The sequence below is a fragment of the Lethenteron reissneri genome, unplaced genomic scaffold (assembly GCF_015708825.2).
Source record: "Lethenteron reissneri isolate LAM-NWPU_2019-01 unplaced genomic scaffold, ASM1570882v1 scaffold_1848, whole genome shotgun sequence".
Classification (NCBI taxonomy): domain Eukaryota; kingdom Metazoa; phylum Chordata; class Hyperoartia; order Petromyzontiformes; family Petromyzontidae; genus Lethenteron; species Lethenteron reissneri.
Genome location: NW_026891606.1, coordinates 134,305 through 154,386, shown reverse-complemented (window position 1 = coordinate 154,386; position 20,082 = coordinate 134,305). Strand labels below are relative to the sequence as shown.

Here is a 20,082-nt window from a genome sequence, read left to right as displayed (position 1 = left end):
CGCAGATCAACAATTTCCATTTCAACATCATCCCTTTGCATTGGTGACGCCTGTGAAATAAACAGAACACAATTATGTTACGACTGATTTATTCGATTGTGGATATGGTGGCATAATGTCCGTTCTGGTGGCAGAGCAACGCACAAATTTCAATAATTGGCACCCATTAAAATAACAGCGATAGAAAATATCAGGTCATGGGGGGCTTAGAGTGAGAGGCCTATTCAGATGATGCGCATTTTTTAATAACAAAAAATAAAGTGTAGCTGCAGTTTCCCACCATACCGTGTTGAAGGCAAATACACAATATCGCCTGATGAAGCTGGTTGTAATTACTGACGAAACGTTGTACTCAGATTATAAATGTTGTGGCTCTGCTCTCCAACACATCGGTGCGCTGTACTGCTACACTATACTATACACTAGTCCTGTACTAGTGTAATAAAAGACTCTCTCAGGCAGTCTAGGTCTCCGTTGTCCTTTATGTGGGTTCTTGTCTCACCCACCTGCGCCTCTTCTCTTATTCACCACGCGCCCGCTCCGTGTGCCCCTTGCACACACTGCAGCCACACCGCTGCTCCTTGGGCCCCGTACACTCTGCCAGCTCCTTCCAGCTCATCGTGCTCCTTCCACACTGCTGGCTCTCCACTCCCTGCTAGCTCCTCACTCCAGGCTAACTCCTCATACTCCACTAGCTCTTCTCTGCCCACGTACACCGCTAGCCGATGGTGCCGTGGCCTCCTACCACGTGGCAAATGGCGCCACTCTTTCGCCACTGCCCAGCGTGGCCTCCCCCTATTTCCACTCTCTCTCGACTCCCAGATCGCTTCCGGCTCTCACCCTAAATCCTCCTTCTCACGTGACCCTGACTCCTCCTTCCCATACTGCCCCTGTCTCCACCCCCGCTCACCCCGACTCCCATTGGAGCCGAGGTGAGCAGTGGCTCCTCCCTACACGTCCCGTCGACTCGGGCTCCGCCCCCAATACTCCGGCCCGTGTGAGTGACGCGGAGGCAGCACCCAACCTGTCCTTGTTCGCATTACACTAGGAAGGAATTGGCATGTTATATTTACGTGACACGAAACCTTACTAATTGGCTGTGTCGGGTGGTGGTGGGTTTAAATGACACATTTATATATTTAAGCGATGTAACCCAGAAAATTTTATTATGAATGGGTTAGATCGCGTAAATATATAAATGTGTCGTTAAACCCGCCACCACCCGACACAGCCAATTCGTAAGGTTTGTCACGTAAACAGAACGTGGCCAATTCGTTACTAGTACAGCAGCATCAGTGTGTTGGAGAGCAAGGCCACAATATGTACAATCTGAGTACGACGTTTTGCCAGCAATTACAACCAGCCTCATCAGGTGGACAGCCAAATTTGTGGAGAAATCCTCCTGTTTTGTTCTTTAAATAAAGGGGTATATGTGATGACAACACTTGAGTGCTCTAATTGGCTGTGTCGGAAGGTGGCGGGTTTAACGACACATTTATTTATTTAGCCGATCTAACCCAAATAAAACCGGTAATATGTATGGTATGGGTCGCAAAAGCCTCCTACGTATTAAAGCGAATACACTGGTCAGGGCTAAGAGGCCGAGAAGAACGCGAAGTTGGTAAATGTCATCAAGGTACCTTCTTGCCATGTCTTGATGAGCTGCCCCATATAGGATTTTTTGTCGGACAGTGAGGATGCTATATCTCTATGTTTTCGCAAGCGTCTCCAGTCATTTAGCGCCAAGATCAGGACCACAATGGTTTATAAAGCCGGGAATAGCCCTTCCCAAGTTCTGACTTCTTAGTCATGGCAGGGCAGCTGTCATAGCCACAATCTGCTCCCGTTGCTGTAAGTACTTTCGTTACTGCGTTCCTGAACCTCTTTATATAATAGATCAAATTCCTCACCAATATTACTGGAGTCGATCATGTGCCCTTTCCAACTGTACAATCTACATTTTGGTGGTTTTAAACCAAGTGTCTGTATGCGTGAGAGAGCACGAATCTGAGAAATGCAAGAAGTCTTTGGCCCCAATGGTTGCAGAAGAATATAAATGAATGGACGCATGATTATATCGTTTGACCATTGAACGTTAACACTTACCAGAAGGGTTAAACTTGAGTTTTAAAGTCGACCATCTGGGTTTTCTCATACGGAACAGCAGGATGACAGTAAATACGACGAGTATCAGGGTAAGGAGACATGCCAATACGATGGCTGATGTGGCTGCAGCGTCGTCTTATAAAAGAGGAGAAACAACAAGCTGTCAAAAGCCAGAACGTTCAGAGAGTTTCATCTCAGAATCAGCATTTTTTATTTATCCTAGAGACATACATTGAGCTATTAAGCTCTTTTTTTTTTATAGATGTCGTCTTTGGGACAGGTCAGAGAGTTACAACGACAAAAAATGCCAATAAACAATTAAAGTACAAAGTCTAGGAAAGGTAAAAAAATACATAAAACACTAAAACGAAACAGTTTATTTTTATTTGATCCGGTAAAGCCCCGTGATTTTACCGAAATAATCAAAGAGTATGGATTTCTGCAGTCATGAAAGCTTCAAATCACAAATGATAGCTCAACGAAGTGGATAATCGTGTGGACATTAATTGTAGCCAAAAAAATATAAATGCATGTTTTCTCCGCACCTGCTGATCAGATCTTTGTGATACATTGCACTCTATGGGGAAATCCATTACGTTTTCATGGACGTCACATGTGTAATAACGATAGAGCCTACATGCGCTGTGAGCACTAGTGGTCACAGGAGGTAATGACAGGGGTATTGGTTGTGAGTGCGAAAGTCACTGGTGGATATGGGAATGATCGAGAAGGGGGCGCGGTTAGGTGACGGAAGAGGACGGTGGAGTCTGCTGGTGGAGCGAGCGTCCAGAGTCAGCAAGAATGATTGAGAAGGGGGGCATAGCCTCGGTTGGTATATAAGGGAGATGCCCAAAAGACTCGGGGCAATTGCAGTGGTGTCTCCCCCTGATGTCAAGTGAAGTGTCTTCAATGAAGTGCCATCTCAAGAGAAGTGTGTCAAGTTGTCATAACACATGTTTAGTGACATGGAATGGGTCACTATGGCGCAAAGCGCTGGTTGCTGGCAGAGAAGGGGATCTGCAGTTGCAGCAGCCCTGTCTGCCAGCAGGTCACGTGATAAGCTTGAGAAAGGGATGTGGGCAAAGGTGATAGAGGGAGCACATAAGGTAAAGCACGGGAACCTACTACTAGGTTCAAGAAGGGGGACGTGGCCGAAGGAGGAGCGAGGCCATGCTGGTTGGATAAAAGGGGACTCCAAGCAAAAGGTTCGGGGCTGTTGTTTGGAGTGGAACCCGTCGTGCTGCTTGAGTCTTCGTCACCGTCTTCACCTCCTCGGCGTTGTTAGCCAGGCAGCCTGTTAGCTGTCCTGACTATAAAGAAGTTACTCCTTGTGCCTGTGAAGGCTATAATAAATAGAGTGCCTCCTGCTACTAGTGTCTTTGAGTGACTCACTACACATGTGTAGTGGCGTAACACGCGGGGTTAGCAAAGAGAGGGTGCAACTGAGGTCACACAGGTGTAAGCGGGGAGAAATGGATTGGCGCCGGAAATGCGGCAGCAATTAGGGAGAGAAGCATTAATTGTGCGGGTGCATCTGGGGATGAGCAGGTGCAAGCGTTGGAACACGGGGTAGACACCGGAGAGGCGGGAGATGGAGACGATAAGAGAGAGAGCACATGCTGGAGGCGCCGGAGAGGCACCAGCTTAATTGGGGTAAGTGAGGATCCCTAATGAGGAGGTAGATATAAGGGAGTGTGCGGAACAACATGGAGAGTTGGTTGGTTGGTGCTCAAGGGATGAAGAACATAAGAGTCGGGGTGGAGATGTCTGGGACCTTTCCCTCCTCATCTCGTCCTCCCCAGCAGTGTTGGTTGATCCCCTGCTGGGGGCAGGGAAGAGGGTGGATGTGTGAGGGAAGCAGGAGAAAGATAGCGGAGTATAGAGTGCGTCAATATATAAATGTGATTGTAGGATGCAATTTGCATTTTAACGCTATGTAAAGCTAATGATGAACGGTATGATGATCCATAATACAGGTTTGTTGGGTTAGTTTGCATTAGTATATAAATGTGTCGTTAAACCTGCCACCACCCGACACAGCCAATTACTAAGGGTTGTCACTTAAACAGAACACTCTTATGATTTACTAGAACAGCACACAGGTGTGTTGGAGAGCCAAGCCACAACATTTACATTATTTTATGATGTTGATCAAACATTTACAATCTTTTATCTGATAAAGATGATGATGTTTCTGTCGCGAGCCTGTGAGTTCCAAATTTAACGTGGACAACCGAAATCTGTTTTGGAGTTCACCCTACAGCGCTAGAAATATCCTTACTACAGCACCATTTATGATCTCTGCATTTAAACACGATTTTGGGATCCTGCCTTCAGTTTAACTGCAGTGATCCATCTGCTGTTGGGTTACTAGGTTGTTGTTGTTGCTTCCACCGTAGGCTGACAAATCAAAGTATCTACTGCAAGCAGATGGCACCAGCTTGAGTGGCTGGTTAGCTCACCTGTGTGGGTCTTTTCATTCAGACAAACTCCCGAGTCGGCGTCTCTCTTGAGCCCCTTCATGCACTGACACACCGTGTCCTGGGCCACAGAGCAGGCGAGAGCCACCTCCTCATCTGCAATGAGAAGCAGAGGAGAATCAGTCCTAGCTATGGTTGTTAAATCGTGTCGTTTTCAATATTGGTAACAGATTCACAAAAGGCAATAGGCATATCATGTTCTTCTCTATTTATTTACTGGGAAACGAATGGCGCTACCATAGTGTCATGGTTAGAAAACGATGGATGTGTAAGGAGAGGCGAACGCTATTAAGTAAATTTCTATACGATTCATAGTCTACTTCAAATAAGTCGCCGCCATCCTCAAAAATGCTAAGAAACCCATTAGTAACATCTGCAGGGACGAGCGCTCTGAACCTTCTTAAATAGAAAAATAGAGATGACATTGTCATTCTGTCAGCCGACAACGGCAATGCCACGGTCATCATGGATAAATCCACATACTACAACAATATCCAGGACGTTCTTAATGATGGCAGTTATACTAAAATCAACAAAGATCCTACCATCCGCCTGGCTACAAAAAACAAAAATATCATCACTAATTCGACTTCTCTAATCGAAACGAACAAGCAGCTCTGTCTAAAACCATCGGCTGCTGGACAACCCAAATTTTATGGTCTTCCATAAAACCATGAAGAAGGTACTCCACTCCATCCTATCGTTTTTACCATCAACTCACCTACCTACAAACTGGCCCGATTTCTGTCTGAGACCCTGCTTCCATTCACGTGAAGTACCACCTCAGCAGTACGTAATACAGCTCACTTGGTTTCTCTGATCAAGGACATTTCACTGTCTCCAGATGATTTGCTTGTCAGATTTGATGTAGTCTCTATGTTCACCAAGGTACCTGTACCTGACACCATAGAAATCATTGAAGATTTGGTCCAACAGGGACTGAATCCTGATGTACCAACTTTGGTGAGGCACTGCCATACAAACACTTACTTCATCTGGAATGGTACATTCTACAAACAAAATGAAGGTACCCCTATGGGTTATCCCTATCACCAGTGGTAACGAATGTTTTCATGGAGAAATTTGAAACAGATGCCATCCTGACAGCCACCCCACGTCCTTCCTTGTGGAAGAGATACGTAAATGGTCATCTGAAGAGATACGTAGATGGTCATCTGGCCACATGGCCAGCCAACACTGAACCAGTTTTTCAACCACATCAATTCCATACACCCATCCATCAAATTCAGCATGGATGTTTTGATGGAGAAGAGGCCTGATGGCTCGTTGGGACATTCCGTCTACAGGAAAGCTACCCACACGGATTCCTATTTAAAGCCTGACTCCCACCACTATCCAGCCCAGAAGAACTCCCTCAACTTAACACTACACCATAGGGCCCACTGCATCTCCGACCAGCGCCACCTAGCCAGTGAACTGGAGCACGTACACCAAGCCCTCAAGATGAATGGATACTCAAACTGCACAATCTGCAAAGCTGTATCCGCAAACATGGGGAGACAACCATCTGATTACCAAATCAAAACCATCACCTTGCCATACATAGCAGGTGTTACCAAATAATTTCCCAAATCTTAAACAAACACAAGATCCAGGTCCAATTCAATACAGTACACAAAAACCGTGATTTAACCCCATCTGTGAAGGATGTCATTCCTGACATGTAATACCCTGGTGTCTACAAAAAGTTGTGTCTGCGGCAGCAGTTACATTGGCTGAAACGAAACGACATGTCTCGGACTGTGTTCGCGAACACGAGGCAGATTTAAAACACGGCAGAACCAATACCGTTGCAGTGGTGGATCATTGTTATAAAGCAGTGGGCTCGCACGATATTGTTTTTTTCCGAGACAAAAGGTACTCTGCAAACCTTTGGGCTACCATCAAAGATTTGTCCATGAAGCCATCCAGATATATAAACACAGAGACAATTTCAACCGAGAAGATGGGTCTAAGCTGAGCAATCATTGGAAGGACATTATTAACCAAGCAAAGTCGTAACTTGCTGTGGTGCTTCCATTCTTCCCTGCCGTCTAGCTGTGACCTCCGACTCTCTGAGTTGCATTGCCCTGTTGGGTGCCTCTGCATTGGCGGGCTGGGGTCTCGCTGGCATGACCTCCTATGCTCCCCTGGCCTCGATGTGTCGATGGTTCTGGCTGTGAACCACCGCCGTTGCGGTCAGCATGTACTACTGTAGTGCTAGCAGATACCACCACAGTCACTATGCACTGCTGTCATAATAGCATGTACCACCACTGTCGCTTGCCCTGTTTTAATCATAGCAGGTACCACCACAGTATGCACTGCTGTAGTGAAAGCAGGTACCACCACCACAGTATGCACTGCTGTAGTGAAAGCAGGTACCACCACAGTATGCACTGCTGTAATCATAGCAGGGACCACCACAGTCACTATGCACCGCTGTCGTTAAAGCAGGTACCAAAGTTCGTATGCACTGCAGTAGCTAAAGCAGGTACCACCATCTTCTTGGTTCTTTCGGTAAAGTCACGTAGAAGGGAAGTAATAAAATAATAAAAATAAAATATAAGTAAAATAATTCTCACGACGTTTCGGCCACAACGCAAGCAGCCGTCCTCAGGTGAAAACCAGGTCTGTCGAGGCGACAGTGTCTGAATGAAACAGCACACGAGCTTGGAGCATATATATAAGCTGGGCGCCTTGACAAAGGAATTTGCATATCAAGAGGAATTTAGCATATTTATGGAAAATGCAGGAATGTGATTAGTACTACAGGTACCACCACTGTATGCACTGCTGTAATACCAGCTACCACCACAGTCAATATGCACTGCTGTAATCATAGCAGGTACCAGCACGTTCAGTATGCACTGCTGTTGTTAAACCATGTACCACCACAGTATGCACTGCTGTTATCATAACAGCTACCACCACTGTCAGTATGCACTGCTGTATTAATAGCAGGTACCACCACATTCACTATGCACTGCTGTAGTGAAAGCACGTACCACCACAGTCAGTATGCGCTGCTCTTGTGATACCAGGTATCACCACTGTCAGTATGCACTGCCTTTGTGATAGCAGGTTACACCACAGTCACTAGGCATTACTGTAGTGATACCACGAACCACCACAGTCCGTGTGCACTGCTGTAGTGAAAGCAGGTTTAACCACAGTCGGTATGCACTGCTGTAGTGATAGTGTATACCGTAGATGTGTGTGTGCGTATGTCGATGTGTGTATGTTAGTCAATGTATGTGCGTGGTGTGCGTGTGTAGACAACTACTATTTTTAAATTAAGTTACTTTTCACAATAATAATGCCTGTTTCTAAGTCCATGTGTGCGTGTGGGTCGATGTGCTGGCTGCGGCGATGTGTGTGTGTAAGTCAATGTGTCTGTGTGTGTGAGTCAATGTGTGTGTGTGTGTGAGTCCATGTGTCTGTGTGTCAGAGTCGATGTTTTTGTATGTGTGAGTCGATATGTCTGTGTGTTTGTGTAAGTTGGTGTGCGTGTGCGTTAGTCACTGTGTGTGCGTCGCTCGATGTGAGTCAGTGTAAGTCCATTTCTTTCTGTGTGTGTTGGTCCATGTATGCGTGTGAGTCCATGGGTGTGTGTCTGTACGTACATGTTTGTGTGTGTGTGCGTAAGTTCACGTGTGTGTGTCAGTCCATGTGTGTATGGCTCTATGAGCGTATGTGAGTCCATCTATGTTTTTGTGGAAGTCTATGTGTGTCTGTAGATATTAATATTGTAGAGCTTAGACAGTATTATTGTAGTGTGGGCGGCGGGAGTGGCCCAGCCTGCCAAGGTGCCACCTCGGCCGGCTGGGCAATCTAGGCAAGGCCGGGGGCTCTGCACGGGACTAGGCCTCACCGCGGCAATGTTAAGTAAGTACTATTTTCTTGCTGCTTTCGCTAAACTCACGTACATGGAAACCTAATATTAAAATAATCACCTTGCAAATACTTAAATAATATTGTTTGTGAGCAGACAAATGTTTATTTTTTTTGCTACTTTCGCTAAACTTACATACATTCAAAATATTTTTTTAATAATCACCTTGCATTTATACAAACAATTATGTTTGCGTGCAGACAACTCATATTTCACTATTTACTTGCCTATTATTTTTATTCTTATGTGTGTGTGCTTGTGTCCTTGTGTGCGTGTGAGTCCATGTGCATGTCTGCGACAATTTGTGTGTGTGTACATCCGTGTGTGTGTATAAGGCGATGTGTGTGTGTTCGCGAGTCGATGTGTGTGTGCGTGAGTCGATATGTGTGTGTGTCAGTCGATGTGTGTGTGTGTTAATCAATGTGTGTGCGTGGTGTGTGTGTAGACAACTAATATTTCACAATTAGATTGGTATTTTTTTAAATTATAATGTGTGTGTCTAAGTCCATGTGTGTGTGTGAGTCCATGTACGTGTCTGCGTCGATGTGTGTGTGTGAGTCGATGTGTGTGAGAGTCGATGTGTGTGTTTGAGTCAATATGTGTGTAAGTCGATGTGTGTGTGTTAGTTGATATGTGTGCGTGGCTCCATGTGTGTGTGTCAGTCCATGTGTGTGTGTCTTAGTCGATATGTGTGTGTGTACGTCGATGTGTGTGTGTGAGTGGATGTATGTGTGTGAGTCGATGTGTGTGTATGAAAGTCCATGTGTGTGTGAGTCAATGTGTGTGTGTAAATCCATGTGTGTCAGTCGATGTGTGTGTGTACGTCGATGTGTGTGTGTGAGTCCATGTGTGTGTGTAACTTCATGAGGTGTGTATCTAAAGTAGAGTCTGTGTGTGTCAATCCATATGTGTGTGTCTGTAGGGCGTTGCGTGTGTGAGTCTATGTATATGAGTGTGAGTCGATGTGTGTGTGTGTAAGTCGATGTGCGTGCGTCGGTCCATGTGTGTACGTGGGTTCATGTGTATGTCTTAGTCGATGTGTGTGTGTGTAAGTCCATAATTGTGTGTAGGTCGATGTGTCTGTGAGTCTATGTATATGTGTGAGTCGATGTCTGTGTAAGTCTCTGTATGTGTGTACGTCGATATGTGAGTGTAACTCCATGTGTGTGTATCTGAAGTCGATGTCTGTGTGTGTGAGTACATATGTGCGTGTGTAAGTCGATGTCTTTGTGTGTGTGGGTCAATGTCTGTAAGTGTGCGTAAGTCGATGTGTGTGTCTGTCTTTTTCGCCAGGGCAACGCCGGGTACTTCCCGCTAGTTGGATATAAAATTAATTTTGGAAAAACCCCGAATATCTGGTCAAGTTCTCGTTTGGTTCATCTTTAAGTTACTGTTGTGAAATAACAATCGGTAGTTATTTCTATTATCGACTGTAAATTAAAAGTTCAGGAACGTATCAGAATTTTAATTTAGACTGGAGGAATCCAATGAGCTTTAAATATTTTTTTCCACAGATTTCCCGTAGTGATTGATCAGAAAGTTACAGCAATAAAAACTGCAAAAAACGATAGGCATGCAAATCACTGAAACAAAAAAAAACTAATTAAAGAATGTATAATCAGTACAATTTGCAAACATTTTTCAATTCATGCCGATTTTTTTTTACTCTAGATGCAACCTTGGGCAAGGCCGCAAAACAACGACAGTATCATACCACACCAACACAACAATGCACAGTCCCTCAACAACATTGCACATTAAAATTGGCGAGTAAGGATCAAAGTTCAAAATGAAATTATCAAATTTGGCTGTATCCTGCACTCCCAGAAGAGTCTTGTTTTTTGTGAATTTAGAATAGTTGCATGGTCGTTAGAAAATGTAGGGTTCATTACTTGGCAAGTGCATCTCTTTTTTAATGTTCTATAGGTACAATCGGTGAGGTTATTTGATGTTCTTGCATTATTTCAGGCTTTATCTTTCGTTTTCGTTAATTTAGAAATGTTCGAATCAAACCACGGTGGACGATCACCTTCTATTTAGAACTTTTGTTCAGGAGGCATGTTGATAAAAACTTTAGAGGAATTGATTCTGAAAAATATGTCCAAGCAGTTTTAAAAACTGGGATGTTGCTTACCGCATCCCAGTCAGAATAGAGGAGGTCATTTATACAGTAAATATAGTAAAAACAATTACTGTGTCAATAGTAATATTACAAAAATTACATTACCCTTACAATAACCGTTATAAACAACCTACACTATACGATTAACTGTTAATTAATTAGAACATTCCCGCAAATAGTACAGTTCAGTAAACTATTAGTCAACGCAGCACAGACAGCATTAACTTCATCACATTTTCATAACAATGAAGCGTATGAGGTGAACTTAACACTAAGAGCATTACTAGTCGCAACGTTAACAATGAACGTTGTAAATGTTAACGGTAATGAACTATAACTGAGAGCTTACATTGACTCGGTGTGCACGAATGAACAAACGGCACAACATGTGCCACTATGATTGGCCAAGGGCAGCCCTCTTATAGCGGCTACACATTCGACAGTCTCGTTAAGTTCCTGCATGGCGCGGTTTTGTTTCTCAGTTAAGGTTAAAGGGTAAAATGCTAAAGTGCAGCCTTGCCAAAGGGTCTCCACTAGAGGGAGCTCTAGGGTGTTTAATTAGAACCCGTTTAACTCTGTCACACTCACCAGACGTTGGTTTGTTCAATGTGGTTACCAGTAAGGAAATACACATTATTTGAACAACCCTACTTTAAACCCATGATTCATACAAACACGTATCTCAAACACAATGCAGATACGGCAGCAACCTTCGATTAGCACGTTTGGCTACGTACGGTGTGAAAAAATTTCAACATACATACAGCCTATTTGATGTGCAATGATTTACCTGGTCCACAGCTTTTGCACTGTGTGCACTTCTCTTCCCAATTGTCTCTGTCCATGAAGCTGCCCGTAGGGCATAGATCACATGCCGCTCTACTCCCATTATGTATGCAGCTGTACATCTTGTAGGTACCTGGAGGACAAAGTGGTGTGAGCATGCCAGGAGATGAGAATTCATTTTAAAACTGAGCTGGGAGAAACGTGCGACTGGAGGTTGATTATTTGGGACTGAGACAACAAATATTAAGCACGGGCCTGTTAGGAGCACAGTGGGGCATTGACATGGCCCAGCGTCCACGTATTCACCGATTGTTGCAGAGTAGTTCTATTGCGGTAGGCCAACCTAGGTCTTACTGCGGGTGTGTTAACTGCAGATACTCCATTCCATCTGCTTCACAGTGGACGTGAAATATTCCGAGATGCAATTCGCAAAAGTGGGCTATTGTGTGCCGACATTGTGGTCCGCATTTCCAAGCTGTAAAATAACACCGCAAATTACTCAATTGGGAATACACATAACAGCAACATCACCCCCGATCATGAACCTGCTGTAGACTGTTTATAAGATATGGCATGTTCGGAATAGCCATGAACAACAAATGTCCTAAATACTATTATATTGCCTCAACTGAAACACACTCCAGTGTTTTTTTTCCTTTTATCACGACTTAAACCATCTGTTGGAGCCACTTGCAAAAGCAACGGCCAAGATGGTTGCTTTGTACATCTGTAGAGGGCCAACCTGGCCAGCAAACAGGAATCCCGGTGCCACGATTTTTTTTACACATAGGAGTAGGGGTAGGGTTGTTGTTCCCAGGTGTGATCTGCAAGGCTGTGGGAAGTGGTCCAAGGAACTATTGTTCGTGACATTCAGATCTGTCAATCAAATGGCGAGGGCAGTGAAGTGCTATGAGCCTGGATTGCTCTCTCTGTGTTGCATTACCTGCAGGGCACAACTTGCAACAGATGCCTTGTTGTGATTCGTGGAATCCATCACCACACTCCTTGGCAAGAGACAACTTGTGCAGTAAAGATATCTGTAGGAGCGGATTCACACAACAAAGAAAGATTCGGAGATCGGGGTGGGGGGCAGACCAACCGAACCATAAATATGCGCTGTCTGCTTCACTCTGTGGATGTTAAAGATCTCCTGACGTCATCGCCCCGACTGACACACTCATGCCCATTTGAGTCACCTTGTAGCTACAGGGACAGCTGCCACTCGGGGTAACCTTTTAAATGTTTGAAATACGATGTCGCTTATCCATTATTATTTTCGGTCTTAAAGCCACCCCACTGCTAACCCTACTGTGGAACATGCCCACTCGCACCCTTGCACAACTCCCACCGTTATCCACTCACGCTGCCTCTAACTCAAATCCACTTGGCGTTATGGTTGATTGTGCCCAAGCTGGCAGCTGGAAATGTCCGTGTGATTGTGACATTCGGCATATGCTAGCGGCAGCCAGAGTAATTGGTGACCGAGCGCGATGTCTGGATGCCAAGCTGTGGTGGTGGCTCAAATATAATAGAACCAGAAGTCCCAGGGCAGCTGTGGCAACCGATTTGAAAAGATCCACGACGAGCTGAGAGTTATTGCACCGTTGGCATTAGCATCTTAGTTAAAATGTTAAAGTAAACCCTTGAAGTTGCACGCTTGTGCACGCCACTGCTGGAGGAAGGGCCTCCACTACAGGGAGCTCCAGAGGGTATTTGCCTGGAAGGGGCAGGCAAACCCCCAACTTACCCCACTGCATAATGTTATCCTAGCAAGGATCCATACAGCACCTCATTAATAACGTGAGACCTGCTGATCATAGACTTAACTGCGGCAAACCACTGCTGGGTGGAGAGAGGTTGTAGGTGTAGATTTATATTGAGCCCTATATGGAATGTTCAGTGTGCTAACGATTATACCAAGGCAGTTACCAAGGTAAAAATGTTAGTGCTCTGAACATTTCTATATGTGTTGCAAACTGATAATCAGTTTTTTAATCTTTCAAACAGTTATCAGTACATTTTGACTTAAAACTTTTGTGACTGCAGGAATTCATATTCTATGGTTTTTCGGCAAAGTCACGGAGATCGAAAAAATAATAACAATAAAATAATTTTACAAAGTGAATACAAATATAACGACGTTTCGATCACAACACAAGCGTCAGCGTAATCCATGCGGCGTTCGCAGTGATGTGGGCGCTGTACCATTTCATGGTCGTGAAGCAGGAGCTGAGTTCTCGAACACAGTTCTCGGTTTACAGGTCTATCTACGTTCCCACCCTCACCTATGGCCATGAAGTTTGAGTAATGGCCAATAGGATGAAATCGCCGGTACAAGGTGCCGAAATGAGGTTTCTCCAAAAGGTTGCCGGCCTCCCTCTCCGTGATTGGTTGAGGAGCTCGGTAATCCGTGAGAGCTTCAGAGTCGAACCGCTGCTCCTCCGGATTGAGAGGAGCCACTTGAGGTAGTTCGGGCACCTGGCAAGGATTCCCCGTGGTAGACTCCCCCTGGAACTCTAATGGGCAGCACGTCCCACTGAGCAAAGACCCCGGGGCTGGCACAGGACACGCTGGTGGGAATATGTCGCTTGGCTGGCCTGAGAATTCAGGAAGAGAGGTCTGGACTGCCCTACTCAACATGCTACCGCCACGACCCTAATCACGAAAAAAGGATTGAGAAACGAACAAACGAATAGCCAGTTGGCTTTGCAGACAAATTCCATCCAGTGGCATTTGTTAAGGCAAGAAAACTCTGAGCGGATTTGAACTTATGCCTCTCATCAGCAGTCTGGTTTGTTTAACGAATGTAGCAATTCTAAAAATAAATGCTGTTAATAAGAGCACTCCATATAAACTATGGGGTCCTGTTCAACACGATAACTAATGAGGTGTATACGCTCAGCATGCATTGGCATGGAACATCATGGGTAAACACAATTATACTTAAAAAAAAAACTATAATCTGACTCCACATAGAAGTATAGTCTATTGACCTATTGTCTTTCCATGCCAAGGAGGGTTGATGGATCACGCAGACACTGTTGTGTGCTGTGAGACTCAAGCCTGCTGGGCTCTGAAAAGCTACATTCTTTGCCGACCACTGAGCACATCATTGTCTAGATCCACTGCCTGCTGAGACCCTCATCCGTGCCGCAGCTCTTTGCTTGGCCTACTGCGACTCAATCCTTCTATGGTCTCAAATTACTGGTGATTCGGATATGCCACAGCAAAGCTCCGTACCCATAGGCATGAACGTCGCTGTCGCATCACTCCAGTGCTGCAATCTCTCCACTGTCTTTCTGTCAAGTCTCAGACTCACTGAGGGATTGCATACCTCTCCCCTCTCATCTCACTCTGTTAATCTCCACGCACTCTCCTACCCATCCCCTCTCACTCTATTCTCTTCCACGCATTCTCCTACCTCTCCCCTCTCATCTCTGTTAATCTCCACTCACTCTCCTACCCCTTATTACAGTCTAATCCCATCCATCCACTCTTCTACCTCTGCACTCCCATCTCTTTTCCTGAAGTGCACAAACTTAAACCTGAATGTTTAAGTTACCGTCTGGCCATACAATAGAAGAACAAGCCAAGAGGTAATGCATCTCAGGAGACCGCCTCCAAGATAAACGTCAGCTGTCCGTGTGTATTAGCTTAATTTAAATCTGAACAAAAACTTTACTTACTTACCAAACGCAGAAATGTCTTGAACAATAATCAAAACAGTTTATCTTTTATATCCGATGAATGAAGGAAGTTGCTGTTGTGCAATGGAAACTCAGGGGTCATCAGAGGCGTAGCTAGGATATTTTGCGCCCGGGGACGAACTATAAAATTGGCGCCCTCCCCCCCCCCCCTTTAATCACATTTTCCTATTACATCGAATAAGGAATAACAATTTAAATTTTAATGAAACATTGTATTTAAAGAAGCAAATTTATAGAAATTATATTACATGGCTCACTCAGTCACTGTCGTAGACTGGTTGACATAGTCTACAAAAGATACATTTTTCTTGATTTCACTGTCGCAAACTGGTCAATCACGTAATCAAAATCTGTTTTTTCCAATGTTTCTCTTTCAACGCTAAGAAGAGCAAGATAGCTGAGACGATCTTGTCCCATTGAAGCACGCAATTACGACGAAATAAGTTTCAATTTGCTGAACGACCGCTCACAGCTTGCAATTTAAACTGCTATTGTTAATAAAATTTGCAATGAAATTCGCAAATTCGGAAATATGTCGTCTCCATAAAACACAATAAAACCAAGAAGATCCAAAGGAGTTTCTGGTAGAACTTCATTCCGGTTGCTGAGCAGCATTTTGCAATCTCCAATTTCTGTGAAAAATTCGTGGCCATTGATGTCGGTGTCATAGAAATTTCCAAAATCTGTGCAATTTCGACGAATTGCATCGACATCTATGTCGGATAGAAGAGTTTTGACGTCCAGCAGAAATCCAAATTTCGTGTTCAGGTCTTTTAGTCGTAAAAACCGTGTTGACATCTCTTGTCGAAGTCGATAAAATACGCTCTTCATAACGCGCACAATTTCTTCTTCTGCTGAAAGTCCTGCATTTCTTGCCAGGTCTCCTGGCATCTTCTGACGTCGCCTAATTCTTGTCCACATCGATCCCCCAGGCTGTGCATCTTATTTTGGCGTTTTCTACAGCAACTTGGCTCAAATCATCACGAAGCTTGACAAATTCATGCTCCAAAGATTCAAGATCAGTTGCTGCTTCCTTGAAATTCATAGTAGGAACCTGTAAGCGCTTCTGAACACGATACATTTTTCCAAGAATGACATTCCAGAAATGTAATAAAACTATGAAGTTAAAATGTAATACGCATGCCTGTAACTTGTCTGCATCACTTCTGGTTTCAGGCGTCATAGTTACGTCCTCCGATAATTTGTCTAACAGCCATACTAGTTCATCCAGTCCTTCATAGATAGCTTTAACAGCTTCTGATTGTGTACTCCAGCGTGTTTCAGACTCCCGCTTTACTGTGATGGGCACAGCTTTTTTTAACTCTTCCCAACGAATTGTTGAACGAGAGAAAAACAAATATATACTTTCAACTGTTCCAAAAAATGTGACGACAAGTGGATCCTGTTTAGCTGAGTGTACTCCTGCTAAGTTTAAGCCGTGGTTGTCACAGTTGACAAACAGTGCTCTGTAATTTTTGTCACATATTCGTTGTTGAAGGCCGGATATATGCCCAGTCATCACAGCAGCATTGTCATAACATTGTGCCCAACATTCGGCTAGAGGTATGTTGTCAGATTTCAGTCTCTCGACAATGACTCTTTTTAGGCTTGCTGCATCTTTTGCATGTATTTAGATATAACCTAAAAATTATTATTTGATAGTTACTTTTTTAGTTTGAAAATCCACATCCACAAATCTTATGACCTGAGAAAGCTGTTCCCGATGTCCTAGATCAGGAGTTGAGTCAAGTAAGATACCGTAGTACTTGTTTTTCCTGATATCACTTAACAATTGGTTCTTTACAGTCGACGCAAGTATGTGGATAAATTCATTCTGGATTTCCGGTGACAAATAAGAAACTGATCCCGGATTTTCTCCTGCGTGCTGAACGTGTTTTGCTAACAATGGGTCATACTGAGCAACGAGTTTGATCAGCGCGAGAAAGTTTCCAACATTTTTATCCTCATCCGCATTCAAATTTTCCTCATGGCCACGTAGTGCCAAATTTTGTGAAACCAGAAACTTAATACACGTGAGTATCCTTTGCAATATATCTCGCCAACGTTGTTTTTCCAAATGAATCTGAGCTTGAACCACTGCGTCAATTCCAGTACCATCAATTATCCTTCGTTCGGCTTCCTTCCGTGCAGTGGCTAGGATTGTTTTCATGAGAATTTAGTTTTTCTGGCTTTCTCCACTTGTTGAAACCGTTTGTTAACTCAAACGAAGCTTGTGAGTTTGAACTCGATGATGTAAATAATAGACAACAGAAACAGTAAGCAGCTTTATTGATTGGTGAATATAATAGCCACGAACCATTCACTTCCTCTCCGTTCGCTAGTCGGCGTTTAAACCATGCTGATGTAATTGAACGTTATCTGGATACTGATGATAGATTGACTCTCTGCTGAAAAGGCAAGGATCCGAGAGTAATCATTTCATTGCAAAGAGGTTGTGATATTTTCGATAGCTTTGTCGTTTTATCAAATTCTAAGTAGCCAACATCGTGAAACCTTAGTACAGCAGGATCAGCATCATAATGAGTATTTTCAGCGTCTCTATCAGAAGATTCTTCTATCTCATCTTCCCCGTTACTGTCAACAAGTTCATCATCATTTCGTAGTTTCCGCCACCAAAAAACAGGCCAGTGACTAAGGCTGAAAGACTGCGCCTGTTTGTTGTTTGGGACGTTCTTCCATGTAAGTTCTTAATAGGCGCGCGTACCAAAATGTAATTACATGACATGTATGCTGTGTGTGGCGGGATATATCAACTTTTAGGTTGAGGTGTAGATTTGTGCAGTAGTTTCAGGCTGCCGCGCCCGCCTCAATAAGTTCTGATGTGACGTTGTAAGCCTCATTTTGGCGCTCCCCTTTACCTTGGCGCCCGGGGACACGTGTACCCCCCTGCCCCCCCCCCTCGCTACGCCTCTGGGGGTCATTCACAGGTGGCTGTGTGGAGCCATGTATTTCTCATGAAACGCAATCAACACTCAGTTGCAATGTACAACGCGTTGCTAGGCGAGTGGTGCTATAAGTTTATATGGGGTGACGATGGGGGAATTTTGGGGACCCTGTGGGAGGTGAGTGATGCTGCGGTGGCGAGTTAATGTGATTGGTGGGGTGTGGAGGAGAGTGGTTCTGTTGTTGGCCGGTGATGGGGTTTATATGTGATTGGTGAAGTGTGGAAGTGAGTGGTCATGTATGTAGGTGAGTTGCAAGCCTGGTTTAGTCACAGCTCAGTCTAAATTTGTCTCTATATAAGACTGCCTCTTTATAAGTATACTCTTCTCTCAGTCTATGCGTTTATGTCAATCTATGGGTCTCCATGTAAGTCTTTGAGTCTCCGTGCGAATTTACGCATCTGTGTAAGCCTAAGCATCTTGTTGTGAATCTTTTTGTCTGTGTGCGAATATATGGATCTCTATACATTGATATATAAGTCTTTGGTGACTGGGCTTGAGGATTCGGTGTAGTCGCAGGTGGCTGAAATCTGGATTCGAACCCAGGTCCTCAGTGACGCGGTAACCCCTTTAACTGACACATTACTGAGAGAATGCGAGTGGTCGTTCTCACCATGAGCAGGAGTTTCACTCCCATCGTGAGCCCCGCCGGGTTCCTCCGCGAGGTCATGACGCTCCCCTCTCCACGCCGCAGACTCTGAGACTCCTCCGTCCCTTGTCCAGCTCTTGTCCAGCTCAAAATGCGAGTCCGCAAAGTGCGACCGTCATTTCCTGGCCTCGACGTTCTGCGGTGTTCTTCGCAGGCATCTGTTGAGAATGAACATCGCGCTGGATTGTTATTCCGAATTATTGGATCTTTTTCCTGAAGATGCTTGATGATGGTTTTTATTTGATGTCGTTTTCAATTATTGTATTTGAGCATACCCCTAACGTCCCAAAAGGGGAACTAAGTGCTCCACCCCAGATGTGACGACGATTCTAACTAACCAATGGGGACTAGGCTCTAAAGAAAGCCGTCTCGGGTGTGGACCAATCAACTTCAAGGACAGTGCATATTATTATCATTATCAGAGTTGCTTCTTTTTGTTTGCTTTTTTGACTACTTGTGTTGTGGTTATTGCAAACATGATGCCTTGAATAAAGGTGTCAGTTTTGTACCAGTTTAAAAGGGTAAAAACCCACTACTAGATTCTAACTTTGGCTGAATTTGTGCTTTGTACAGGAAAAAGATTTCGATACCAAAAAGGAAATGGCACAGAAAATAAAAGCAAGGTTCTTGCATGCCTCGTATGTACATATGTTGAACTTCTTTTGCACCGTACATAGCCAACCGTGCTAACCATATGTGAGATTGTTGTTATAACAATATTGCCAGATACGAATATTATTGTTAAATATGATGTAAGGGACTGTAATGTCTGAAGTTGCCAGCCTTGCATTATACCATTGACTTCGCTTGATATTATCATTAATATATTGTCATAGCCAAGACAGACTGCCATGTCCATTATCTCACAAGCTCCTGGGTGCAGAAACCATAGCCCTTGCTGCAATGGGCACAAACTTCTACAACTTTGCCAATCCTTTACCGGTTGATCTCACGTTGTTGGAGGGATATTTTCACCGCTTGAGACTCCAAATAAATATTTCCAAATACACGGCAAGCACGTTCCTCCTGAACAATCACGCAGCAGATACCGCCACCCTTCACGTGTCCTTCTGAGGTAGCCCAGTACGCTATGATCCCCAGTCCAAGATATCAAGGGATTATCATGGATAGAACTGTGACCTTCAAGGCTCAACATGAAACAGCTCTGTGAAATTATCAAATCAAGAATCGCCCTGCTAAAAAATAAAAATTTGCAGGAACAACTTGGAACGCCTCAGCCGATGTGCTGCAAACTGCCACCCTCTCAACGATCTACTCAGTGGCAGAGCCAATGCCCTCCAGCCTTGTCCGGGTGCATGTGCACACAATTTCGAGATGCACAATTAAGTAACGCAATGCGCATCATGGCTGTAA

The 20,082-nt window shown here is 44.3% G+C and overlaps 2 protein-coding genes across 2 annotated transcripts in view; one reads left to right on the top strand and one right to left on the bottom strand.

The window, feature by feature from the left end:
• Positions 1-20,082, top strand: part of LOC133339366 (interferon alpha-inducible protein 27-like protein 2A) — a 163,411-nt gene that overhangs the window by 63,859 nt on the left and 79,470 nt on the right. The gene's annotated exons all lie outside the window — the stretch shown is intronic.
• LOC133339365 (tumor necrosis factor receptor superfamily member 26-like) lies at positions 28-18,857 on the bottom strand. The gene is made up of 6 exons (XM_061547496.1): positions 18,673-18,857; positions 12,333-12,426; positions 11,394-11,522; positions 4,569-4,682; positions 2,107-2,241; positions 28-50 (listed from the first exon to the last, which is right to left on the bottom strand). Exons 1-6 carry the CDS (start codon positions 18,727-18,729, stop codon positions 28-30), a joined length of 552 nt encoding a protein of 183 aa, XP_061403480.1. The 5' UTR covers positions 18,730-18,857.